The 12,401-nt window shown below is 44.3% G+C and overlaps 1 protein-coding gene across 1 annotated transcript in view; it reads left to right on the top strand.

The window, feature by feature from the left end:
- Positions 1-12,401, top strand: part of Gsr (glutathione reductase) — a 51,603-nt gene that overhangs the window by 1,827 nt on the left and 37,375 nt on the right. Inside the window, exons 2-3 of the mRNA XM_013024159.1 lie at positions 5-204; positions 8,884-8,895. Coding sequence (XP_012879613.1) covers positions 5-204; positions 8,884-8,895 — 212 coding nt within the window. The remainder of the gene's footprint in view (positions 1-4; positions 205-8,883; positions 8,896-12,401) is intronic.

Here is a 12,401-nt window from a genome sequence, read left to right as displayed (position 1 = left end):
CGAGCCCGCGCCATGGAGTGCCAGCAGGAGCCGCAGCCGCAGTACCCGCCGCCGGCCCCCGGCGACGTGGCCTCCTTCGACTACCTGGTGATCGGGGGCGGCTCGGGAGGACTGGCCAGCGCGCGCCGGGCGGCGGAGCTGGGCGCCAGGGCCGCGATAGTGGAGAGCCACAAGCTGGGCGGCACTTGCGTGAGTACCGGGCGGGTGGGGGGGGGTCCCCCGCCACGCCGCCTGCACAGCCCCGCTCTCTCCCTGCCCCCCGGCCCCGCCGCGACCCCCTCCCGCAGCGTGGTGGCTAGCCGCGTGCCCACGCCGCGTGGAAGGTTCTCGAGCCAGAGGGTGGAAGGTGCTTCTCGGGGCCTTCGGCTCGGAGCCCGCGGTCTCGGCGCAGGTGCATTAGTCACGGAAGCCCACGCAAGCAACGCTTGCACCCGCCCCTCCTCCAGGTGGAACACGCAGTCCTCGCTGCATCTGGGGGGACGCAGATCCACGGAGCTGCGTCTGGGAAAACTGCAAGCGGCCTGTGTACCAGGGGCGGGGGGAGCTCGGAGGAAAGGGGGGCCTGGTCCTCTCGCGTCCATTTCAAGGGTAGAGGGACTGAGAGCCGTCGTCCTCAGCTTGGCTGCACATTGTCAGTCGCCACAAGAGTTGAGGGGCAGCGCCTCGGTTCTCCTCCAGGTTTTCCGACTTCCTTGGTCGGAGGTGCAGCCCGGGTTTTGGGAAGCCCAGCAGGTGATCTTGAATTGCAGCCAGTGATGGGAACTGAAGGTTTGTCTTGATAGGTTTACCGTTCTGACTGCTTTGCTTGTTCTAATACTGAAAAGAGAAGGTGGTAAATCCTGAGACTGGAAAACTAGGCATTTTTAAACAGGTTTTGTATCCATGTTAATATTGTGGCCTTTTTCTATCATATGATTTGGGTGAAGTACTGAATGCTGACTATGAAGATACTGAATCCAAGGCTAACCTGGGGTTGGTTGGGGATAGGTTCTGTAAATTCCTTTGAAGACTGATGTTTAAATTACTAAATGGGTCAGGCACAGGTGGCTCACACCTGTAATCCTAGGTATTCAGGAGGCTGAGATCCGAGGATCGCAGTTGGAAGCCAGCACGTGAAGGAAAGTCTGAGACTCTCATCTCCAATCAACCACCAGAAAAATGGAAGTAGCACTGTGGCACAAAATGATAGAGTGCTAGCCTTAAGCGGAAAAAGCTCAGACAGTGCCCAGGCCCAGAGTTCAAGCCCCACGACTGATAAAGTAAAATGGAAGATATACTAAATTGGGAACTCAGGGGCAAGGATAGGTTCCAATGTTTGTGTACCTTGCTCAGTAGCCATTTATGACATGAACTAGAGATGTCTGCTCACTCCATTGTTCAGGGTTCTTTTTTATTTCCTTGAGTTCAAAATGAACATGGGGATGAGGAAAAAGGAAAAATCTATTACTTATTGACTTGTACTTTGACACTTGATTCCAGAAAGACTGGAAGTCTGAAGAAAGTGCCACTCGGCGCACCCTCCTCTCAACGTGTCAACACCGATCACTTTTCTCCTCTGGCCTCTTTAGTTTTCTGTCTTCCTCCTTCCTTTTAATAAAGAAGCAGCAGTCTGTTTCTAGTTCCTGGTGAGCGCAGGAATACTGCTTTTGAGAGCAGGCAAAGGCAACTCAGAGCTGTTCTGCAGCAGCTGCTTTTTATTTCTTTTCTTTTTTTCTTTCCATCTTCAGGATCAAACCCAGGGCCTTGAACATGCTACCTAGGCAGGCACTCTGCCTCTAAGCTACTATCCCCAACACTCCAGCAGCAGCTTTAATTTCCAGCTAAACATTTGAGGAATCCCTAATGACATTACATTGGGGCTTTTGCTTCTGAATTACAAGGAAGAGTATAGATTTGTATCAAATTTTAGAGAAGATGTAATCAATGGGTAGATGTGTGTTTAGCTTTTGGATTGCAGTTACCTCCTAGCTACTGAGGAGTCAGTTAGGAGGATCAAAGTACAAAGCCAGCCTGGGCAAAATGAGCTTACAGTCCTATCTGAAAAACAAACCAGTAAGTAAAAGGGCTGTGGCTCAAATGGTAAAGCACTTCCTTTAGAGTGCAGCCCCCACTTATGTTGTTCCCATTCTGTAGTTACAATAATGAACTTTGTGTGTGCATGAGTGTGTGCGCACCCTCACCAGATACGGGGCTTGAATTCAGGGCCTGGGTGCTGTCCATTAGCTATTTCATTCAAGGCTGATATTGTAACACTTGAACCACAGCTCCACTTCCTGCTTTTTGCTGATTAATTAGAGATGATAGTCTCACAGACTTTCCTCCTCCAGCTGACTTCAAACCTTGATCCTCAGATCTAAGTTTCCTGAGTATCTAGAATTACAGATGTGAGCCACTGGTGCTTGGTCTGTAATAATGGACTTCTTGTTCAGTTATTTCCGAGTATGTATGTAAAATTGAGGCCTTTTGAGCTCCATCACTTTATTCGTTCATATATTCAGGTCTAATATTGCATCAGTGACAAAGTAATACAAATAATGTAAAACAGAAGTCTCTTCCTTCAGTGAATTTACAATATCTTGGACCAAACATAGACCATGAATCCCAAAGTGAGGTACTTAAGCATAATCTTTGAAGATAATAACTAATTAAAATAGTTGAGAGAAGAGATGGAATTCTCCCTTCCACCTGGGTATCAGGGGAAGAGTTCTGGAATGAGAATATCTTTTTGAGCTATCTTTTAGAAGATGAATTATTTTTGGATATATATATATATATGTATGTGTGTGTATATATATATATATATATATATATATTAAATTAGAGCAGAGTGTCCCTTACTCTATAGAGATAGGAGACAGATGGGTAGGTTGTGGTTTAAAAATGGATTTCCTGGGCTGGGAATGTGGCTCTGTGATAGAGTTCCTAGCATGCATGAAACCCCAGGTTCAATTCCTCAGACCACATATACAGAAAAAAGCCGAAAGTGGCACTATCTCTCAAGTGGTAGAGCACTAGCTATAAGCCCATAGAGGCTCAGGGACAGAGCCAGGCCCTGAGTTCATGATACAACAAAAGTGAGCTTATAGCCAGGCTCCGGTGGCCCACAAGTATGTAATCCTAACTACTGAGGGAGCTGAGAGCTGAGGACTGCAGTTGGAAGCCAGCCCAGACAAGAAAGTCCATAAAACTCTCATCTTTAACCACCAAAAAGCCAGAAGTAGAGCTATGGATCAGGCGATAGAATGCCAGTCTTGAGTGAAGCTCAGGGACAGGACAGTGCGCGGGCCCCAAGTTCAAGCCCAGTTACCCGTACCCCCGTCTCCCAGAATTGCTATCTTACGAATGATACTATTGAGAGATATCCCCTGGGAAGGCCAGATAGAAGTCAGAGTAGCTCTCACTGTAATCTCAGCACTCTAATCCCAAACCAAAGCAGAATTTCTAGTTCAAAGCCACTCTGAGGTACATAAATAGTTTGTCTCAAAAACAGAAAGAGAGAATCTCAAGCTAGTTCTTTCCTAAGTAAAATGTATTACTATATCTTGTTTATTGCAGTGCTTGGGGGGCGGGGGCAGAATCCAGGGCTTTGTACATGCTAGGCAAGAGCTTTACCACTGAGCTCCACCTTCAGCCCTAAAACATCTTGCCAATTGCTATGAACTCTCATAGGAAGTTCAAATGAGGCTTCCCTTCACAGTGGCCATTTTCGGGTAGTGTGTGTGTGTGTGTAGTTTTTCTTCATTCATGTTACTAAACATTTTCTGTGTGCCAGCTGAGTTTTTTAGATGCTAAAATTGTAGCGACAAGTAGAACAGATATTTCTGTCCTCAGAATAGTGCATTTCAATGTCCCAGGGCTGAAAAAAAGCAAAATAACAACAGAAAGAATGATTAGACTTTGCTGGGCACTGGTAGCTCATGCCTATAATCCTAGCTACTCAGGAGGATAAAGACCTTAGAGGATCTCAATTTAAAGTCAGCCCAGGCAGAGAAGTTTATAAGATTTCATCTCCATTAACTAGCATACTGGAAGTGTGACCCCCCAAAAGTGAGAGTAATAACATAAGCTTGGCCACTTTAAGCCCCAGGACTGGCACTAAAAAAATAAAAAGGCATTGAGGCCCAGCACCAGTAGCTCACACCTGTAATCCTAGCTACTAATGAGCTCTCAGGATTGAGGTTCAAAGCTAGCCCAGGCAGAAAAGTTTCTGAGACTATCTCCAATTAATCACCAGAGAGCCGAAAGTGAAGTTGTGGCTCAAGTGCCAGCTTTGAACACAAAAGCTTAGGGACAACACCCAAGCCCTGAGATCAAGTCCCAGTACTGTAACATACACACATACACCTCTTTTCCCTTAGAATTTCATTAAAGGGCTGGGAAGATGGCTCAGTGGTAGTGTGCTTGCCTTGCATGCATGAGGCCCTGGGTTCGATTCCTCAGCACCACATAAGCAGGAAAAGCCGGAAATGAGGCTGAGGCTGGAGTGGTAGAATGCTAGCCTTGAGCTGAAGAGCTGAGGGACAGCGCCCAGCCCCAGAGTTCAGGCCCCACGACTGGCAATAACAACAAAAAAAAGAATTTCATTAAAAATAATCCCTTGTCTTCTGAAACTAATCTTTTTTGAGGGGGGGGGGGAGGTCAGTTGTGGGTCAGTCTGTGTGAGGTCAGTCTGTGTGCAGTCCCTGAGCTCTTTTGCTCAAGGCTAGCTCTGTGCCACTATAAACCACAGCTTCACTTCTAGTTTTTGAGTGGTTATTTGGAGATGAGTTTCACTGGGACTGTTCTGCTTTGGCTGGCTTTGAACTACCAGCCTCAGATCTCAGCCTCCGGAGTATCTAGGCGTGAGCTACTGGTGCCCAGCTGAAACTAAATTATTTTTGAGGCTGGAAAAATATATAAAATGTTCCAGTTTAGTCATGGAAAGCTTCCCCAATGCAAAAATCCAGTGTTTTCCTCATTATCCTATGTAGGCTAAAGAACAATGCAAAGCTTGCTCAAAGCCAAAGTGAATTAGAGCTTCTTGTATGTTGCTCATTTTTCTGCCCATGCAGACCTTGGAAAAAATCAGCTTGTGGAAAAGTTGGCTTTGAGTTGCTGCTCCTTTGCCTCAGGGCCTGCAGCAGCACTTGCTTCCCTGTTCTTGCTGACCATGGGCAGGAGGGATGGTTCCCAAAGTGTTCAGTAGTCCTTGCCAATGAGTTGGGGGAATGGTCAATTGAGTGGCACAGACTTGATCACAACGTCAGTATGACTTGTGTTGCACAATTCTAGCTCGAGGAACCTACATGATGGGCTTGAGAAATGAGTTACTCTGTGGATTATGCTTCATAGAATTTGCAAATAATTAGCAACATGCAAATCATAGCCCAACTTGGCAGTGATAGTGTGTACTTTGATATTGTGACATCTGTATCCTGATAACACTTGAATGTGCATTTATTTCTAAATGCAGCTTACTAAAAGGAACTTAATTTAGAGAGCCCTGTCATTAGTTCCTTCAGTAATGACAGATGTCCCTTAAGAAAAAACCAACTCTGATTTCTTTCTGAGGATTTGGAATTTCATAAAATAGGGCCAGCTATATTCATATGTGCCAAATAAAGGAGTGATCGTAAAGGGCAGGGCTTGTTGGTAGTAGGCAACTTCTGTTATTGAACTTTGGCTCATTGACTTTGTTTAGGATCTTAGTACAATATTGCTTTGCAGTCTGCCTCAGAAACTACTATGAATCTTCAGGGCCAGGAAAAGAACTGAAACCCTTAGAGTTTCTTTTTGTTGGAAGAAATTGTAAAGGTCTAGGGATGTGGCTCAAGTGGTGGAGGACTCACCTAGAAGAATTTGCAAAACGCAGTAGCACACTGCTTTGTTAACAGCAATTGAAGAACTGATATGGAAATACTTACAGGGGAATACTAATAAACATTGGCATTCGGATGTTGATTTCCAGTCACAATTACAGGCCTTTAGCCAATGGCCATTGGCCACTGGATATTACAACCTTAAACATTAAATGGAATGTGAAATCCCACATCCTTTAGTTTCTGTAGGAGAGGAGTAGGGACAGGAGATAGCAGGCCAGATATCACTGCAGTAGGCATCAGACATTCTCAGAGAGGTTGGGCTAACAGAGCTGTTTTTTTGGATCTCCCAGAGTAATAATTCTGTTTTGTTTTGTTTTTTTTTTTGCTTGTTTGTTTTTTTTGGGTCTGGTCCTGGGGCCTGGGCGCTGTCCCTCAGCTCTTCAGCTCAAGGCTAGCGCTCTACCACTGGAGCCACAGCGCCACTTCGGCTTTTTTCTTTTTGCTTATGTGGTGCTGAGGAATCGAACCCAGGGCCTCATGCATACAAGGCAAGTGCTCTACCACTGAGCCACCTTCCCAGCCCCCAGAGTAATAATTCTTTAAGTCTGAATGATTCCTGGGACTGAAAAGTTGAAATTAATCTGATGTTTTGTTTAGCTAAATATTCAGCAAAAACCAATTTCATTAGTATCTGTTTGCAATGGTTCGGATTTTTTTCTTGCTTTAGTTTCTGCTTTGCACAGAATACTTCCTTTCATTGTTCTTCTTTTCCTTCCTCCTTCCTTCTGGAGCTTGATACCTTCTGAACTAACCTTTACCCGAGATGAAAAGAGTTTGTAGATGAAGTCTTGGATATTGAATATTTAATATGGACTACTTGATGCCCAAACAACATCTAATATTAATTACTCTTGGCATAAAGCAGATGACATGCTACAAAGACCCAGGATCTTTATTTGTTCTGGTCACCAGTATTTTCCAAGCCCTTAGAACAATTTCTTGCACAAAGTATGGAACCAGTATGAATGCATACATACATACATAAACACATGTATGCATATTTATATACATATATTAAAAGAACGAGTTGGTGAATTCATATATATCTGAATACATGGATATATGTGTTTACCTACATTTGAGTTGATAAATTCATAATGCCTTGTTCTTTCTTTCTCTCTCTCTCTCTTTTTTTTTTTTTTGCCAGTCCTGGGCTTGAACTTAGAGCCTGGGCACTGACCTGAGCATTTTTCTGCTCAAGGCTAGCACTCTACCACTTGAGCCACAGTGCCACTTCTGGCTTTTTCTTTGTATGTGGTACTGAGGAATCAAATCCAGGGCTTCATGCGTGCTAGGCAAGCACTCTACCACTAAGCCACATTCCTAGCCCCAATGCTTTGTTCTCTAAGAGATGGCTAGCTGTGTGTGTGTGTGTGTGTGTGTGTGTGTGTGTGTCTGTGTGTGTGTGTCTGTGTGTCTGTGTGTGTGTGTCTGTGTGTCTGTGTGTGTGTGTCTGTGTGGCCTGGCACTCATTTTTAGGGTATAAAAAGGAAGTCAGAAGAAACTGTAGGCAACTATAGTAGGAGGATGGACTGGAGAAAACAGGAAGGAAATTCTGTTACTAAAGCACAGATTACATGATCAGCAGGTACAGTTGCGAAAGAATAAAGTTTCTTTTTTCCCCCAGTACTATCTATGCAAAATGATTCCCTCAGAATTGAAAGATAAAGGGCCAGCCTTGGAAAAATTGTGAAGACTCCAGTTTCACCCACTTCACATGTTCTGCCTTTGCTTCAGGAGTTCTCTGCCCTTACTGTGAGCCAGTGCTGGCAGGACCACTAAGTAGAAGCATTTATAACACCAATGCCCTCAGACAGGATCATTAGTGTAGAAAGGGGGATTGAGACCGGGCCTAGTGGTTTACACCTATAATCATAACTACTTCAGGAGGTGGAGATTGAGAGGATTGTGGTTTGAGGCAGCTCAGGAAAAAAGCTTTCAAGACCCCATTTCAACCAATAAAAAAAGCTGGACATGCTGACGTGTGCCTGTCATTCTGGCTAGATAGGAAGTGTAAATAAGAGGATCACCATCCAGTCTGGCATGGGCAGAAAGTTAGAACCGGCTTGAAAAATGATTAAAGCTAAAGGTCTAGATGAATAACTCAAGTGGTAGAATGCCTGCCTGGCAGGAGAGAGACTGAGTACAAGGAATTTGGCTGTTACTGGTTAATGCTCACCTGAAGGCTGGAGTTTCTGTGTCAGAATTTGCCAGGTAGAAAGTACCTTTCAACAATGCCCAACAAACAATGTACTCATTACCTTGTTGATGTAGCTATAACCTTCTATATAACATCTTTACAAGAAAAAAAAAGTATCTTTTACCTGGGGTTTCCTAGCTATGTGCACCTCTGGGAAGCCAGGGCCCTGAAAACCTAGTACAGAGCCTGGGAGGCAAGTATTCTTGGTCCTCAGTTGATCTGTGTTTCAGATAAGCTGCCTGGGGAATTTATCTCCTCTCTTCCCACACAGGTAGCCAGGGACTGCAGATGCAATTCTGAGGTATCAATTAAAACACTGTCTTGCACATGGTAGGAACCCAGGATACACACACATACACACACACACACACACACACATACACACATATTTATGTGCTTATGTATACTAAAAGAGTAAGTTGATGAATTCTTATATGCATATGTATACTCATATATAAATGCATATATATGTGAATGATAAATTCAAAATCAGCACTGTTTATAAATGATCGCTAATCTTCTCAAAATCTCCTATTCCACCATATGTAGTGGGAAACCACTCAGAATTAGAAATTTAGCCACTTACAGCCATTGAGTGGGAGAGCCTAGAGCCAGACTGGTGGACGCAAGATCCTTGTCTGCGAACCTCAGGCACACATTAGCTAGGGGGAAGAAGAAGCTACCAGAGGAAGGAATGAGCATAGCTTTCTACCCCTGTTTCCTCAGCTTGGAAGGTAATTACATATGAATTCATCCCTTCCAACGTGCTGGGAACTTGGTTTTTAAAACTGTCAGACTCCCCTGATGGCCTATTTCTAAGAGCTGCCTAAATGGGTCAAGTGATATTTTGGTGTTACTGCTTTTCTTTTTTCTGTGTCTGTGTGAGCCCTTTCCTCGGGCTTGAACTTGGGCCAGGGTGCTGTCCATGAGATTCTTTTTGCTTAAGGCAAGCACTCTACTACTGCTTGTCCAGGCTGGCTTCAAACTGTGATCCTCAGATCTCAGCCTCCTGAGTAGCCAGGATTACCGGTGTGAGCCATTAGTGCCCAGCGTCACAGCCTTTCTTTAAACCATGTCCCCAGGCCCTGAGGTGCATGGCATTTTCTGACATCCCCAACCCTACCTAGGTCCCAGTTTTCACCACCCTCTCTGTCTGACTCTAGATGAGTGCTCTGGGATTTTAGAGGCTGCAGTGATACTTGTCATTGCCCCTTTAAATGGTACCTTGGTTAAGCTCCACCTCCCTGGCTAGAAGGAGGCTTCAGGAGAGCCTGGATTATATAGTGCTTTACCTTGCATAATGCTAGGCACAAATGGCTGCTTAAGCCATTCTTCAGAACAAAGGAATGACTCCCAAGTTAATAAAACAGAGACAAGAAAAAAGAATTAGGAGCCCAAAAGGCAGAAACTTCCAAAAACGAAACCAGAATTTGTCATCTACTGACTCTAGTATAAGTCAGGCTACATTGAAACTGATTCCAAGCTTTAAAAAAAAAATTGTCTTAAATAAGTTAAAAACAATTTCAGGTGCTGGGAAGGTGGCTCAGTGGTAGAGTGCTTGCCTTGCATTCATGAGCCCCTGGGTTTGATTCCTTAGCACCACATAAGCTGAAAAGGCCAGAAGTGGTACTGTGGCTCAAGTGGTAGAGCACTCGCCTTGAGCTCAAGAGCTGAGGGACAGCGCCCAGGCCCAGAGTTCAGGCCCACGACCAACAATCAGTCAATCAATCAGTCAATAAAAATAATTTCAGATACATGTGAGGAGTGAGTTGGTGATAGGGGAGAGTGGTTCAGAACATTATAGTGCTTTGTGACTTTTTGAGGTGCTTTCAGAGGCTCCTGGGAACTTAGAAAGGGTGACAGGAGGATGAGTAGATACATTTTAATACTGGGGCTTCAGCTCTAGGCCTGTCACTCCTGTTTGGCTTTTTGGCTCTTGGCAGACACTCTACCACTTACTTGAGCCCTGTCTCCAGAACTGGCTAATTTGTCATTAAGTAATTTTATTGTATAGACATTGCAGAGTATATTTACCCAAACTAAGATGGGTACAATATCACTAGAAGATTCTTTTTAATTTTATTTATTTATTTTGTGTGCCAGAATTGGGGCTTGAACTGGTTTGGGAGCTATCCTTGTGCTTTTTTGCTCACAGCTAATGCTCTACCCCTTTGGTTACTGCTCCATGTAGCTTGTGTGTGTGTGTGTGTGTGTGTGTGTGTGTATATGATTAATTGGCAACATGAATCTCGCAGACTTAATGTCCATGCTGGCTTCAAACCACTATCCTCAGATCTCAGCCTCCAAAGTAACTAAGACTACTCATGCTAAGGCATAAGCCACCAGCAACCAGCCTCATTGGCTTTTAAGAGTATAATGTGTATTTGGGTTTTCTCAAATTTCTTTACTAACTCAGCATCCTAGTCCCATGACACATAATTTATACTTTTGTAATTCTGATGAGTTTCCATTAATATATAAATACTGTCACACTGTTGTGACAATAGATAGTGAATGAACAGGCTGGATATGTAAGTTAGGTACAGTTGATAACCTTGTTTGCCTATGTCTGAGCAGAGCCTTTCATTGTAGTGGACCCATCACCAGTGCTTCCTAGGCGTAAGATAAAGGAAAATCTAACTTACACATCAAATTACATCTAGACAGCTAGGGGATCTATAAATTCCCCTTCAAAAAAAGTGAGGAAGTAGTGCTGTGGCTCAAGTGGTAAAGCTTAGCCTTGAGCCAAAGAAACTCAGGGACAGTACCCAGGCCCTGAGTTCTAGCATCGACACTGGCTAAAAATAAATTTAGCCTGGTGCTGATGGCTCATGCCTGTAATCCTAGCTACTCAAGAGTCTGGGATCTAAGGATCAAGGTTGGAAGCCAGCCCATGCAGGAAAGTCTGTGAGGCTCTTTTTGTTGTTGTTGATCATGGGGCTTGAACTCTGGGACCAGGCACTGTCCCTCAGCTCTTCAGCTCAAGGCTAGCGCTCTACCACTTGAGCCACAGCACAATTTCAGGTTTTCTGATGGTTTATTGGAGATAAGAGTCTCATGTACTTTCCTTCCCAGGCTGGCTTTGAACTGCAATCCTCAGATCTCAATCTCCTGAGTAGCTAGCAAGGATTACAGGTGTGAGCCACCAGTGCCCGGCCTGTGAGGCTCTTATCTACAGTTAACCAGAAAAGGCCAGAAGTGGAACTGTGGTTCAAGTGGTGGAGTGCTAGCCTTGAGCACAAAAGATCAGGGACAAGATCTAAGCCCAGAGTTCAAACCTAGGACCAGCAAAAAAAAAAAAAGTGAGATCAATCTAATTTTCCTTATGCAAACAGTTGCTCCCTTAGGGTAGGGTAAAGCTAAGGGAGCAGCTTAACCTGTTTAGTGAAGTCCAGATATATTACTCACATTGGAAGCCTTGTAATCAAGACTTCCTGCTTCATGTAGTTTCTGAAGGGGAAAAAAGACACAAAAGAAGGAAATGATGGAAATAAAAATAAAAGAAGTGCACAAAAATGTGCAGATTGTAGGGGCTGGGAAGGTGGTAGAGTGCTTCCTTGCGTGCATGAGGCCCAGGGTTCGATTCCTCAGCACCACATAAGCAGAAAAAGCCGGAATTGGTGCTATGGCTCAAGTGGTAGAGCACTAGCCTTGAGCTGAAGAGCTGAGGGACAGCGCCCAGGCCCAGAGTTCAGGCCCCACCCCCCAAAAAAAGTTAAGATTGGATCCTGTAGTTTATAAAGACATCCTTTTGAGGAATTCTGTGCTCTCTTGCCATATAAACGTTTTCCTAAATATCTGGTAGACTTCTAAAATTTTATAACTGTTTTCTATTGTGTACCAGTTGCTAGAAGGCCAAGAGGCAAATTTTTGGTCCATATGAAGCTCATAGAAGGATGAGTATTGATGCTTGGGACTGGAGGAATAACAGATTTTCACTGTTAATGACCATCCCACACAATTTTTTTTTTTGGGTCCGGTCGTGGGGACTGAACTCTGGGTCTGGGCACTGTCCCTCAACTCTTCAGCTCAAGGCTAGCACTCTACCACTTGAACCACAGCGCCACTTCCGGCTTTTTTCTTTTTGCTTATGTGGTGCTGAGGAATTGAACCCAGGGCCCCATGTTTGCAAGGCAAGTGCTCTACCACTGAGCCACCTTCCCAGCCCTCTCACAACTTTTCTTGAGCAAATGGTGGTAAGTAAAACTTTTCTATGTCACCATGGAAAATAATGTTCTTTTCCAATTCTGTGATGAAAGAATCAGACTATAACTATAGAATCCAGTTCATTGTGATTTTAAACTTATTGATGTTTGGGATTTATTTATGCAAATGTGTTC

Source organism: Dipodomys ordii, unplaced genomic scaffold (assembly GCF_000151885.1).
Source record: "Dipodomys ordii isolate 6190 unplaced genomic scaffold, Dord_2.0 Scaffold4, whole genome shotgun sequence".
NCBI lineage: Eukaryota > Metazoa > Chordata > Mammalia > Rodentia > Heteromyidae > Dipodomys > Dipodomys ordii.
This window is presented reverse-complemented; position numbering and strand designations above follow the sequence as displayed.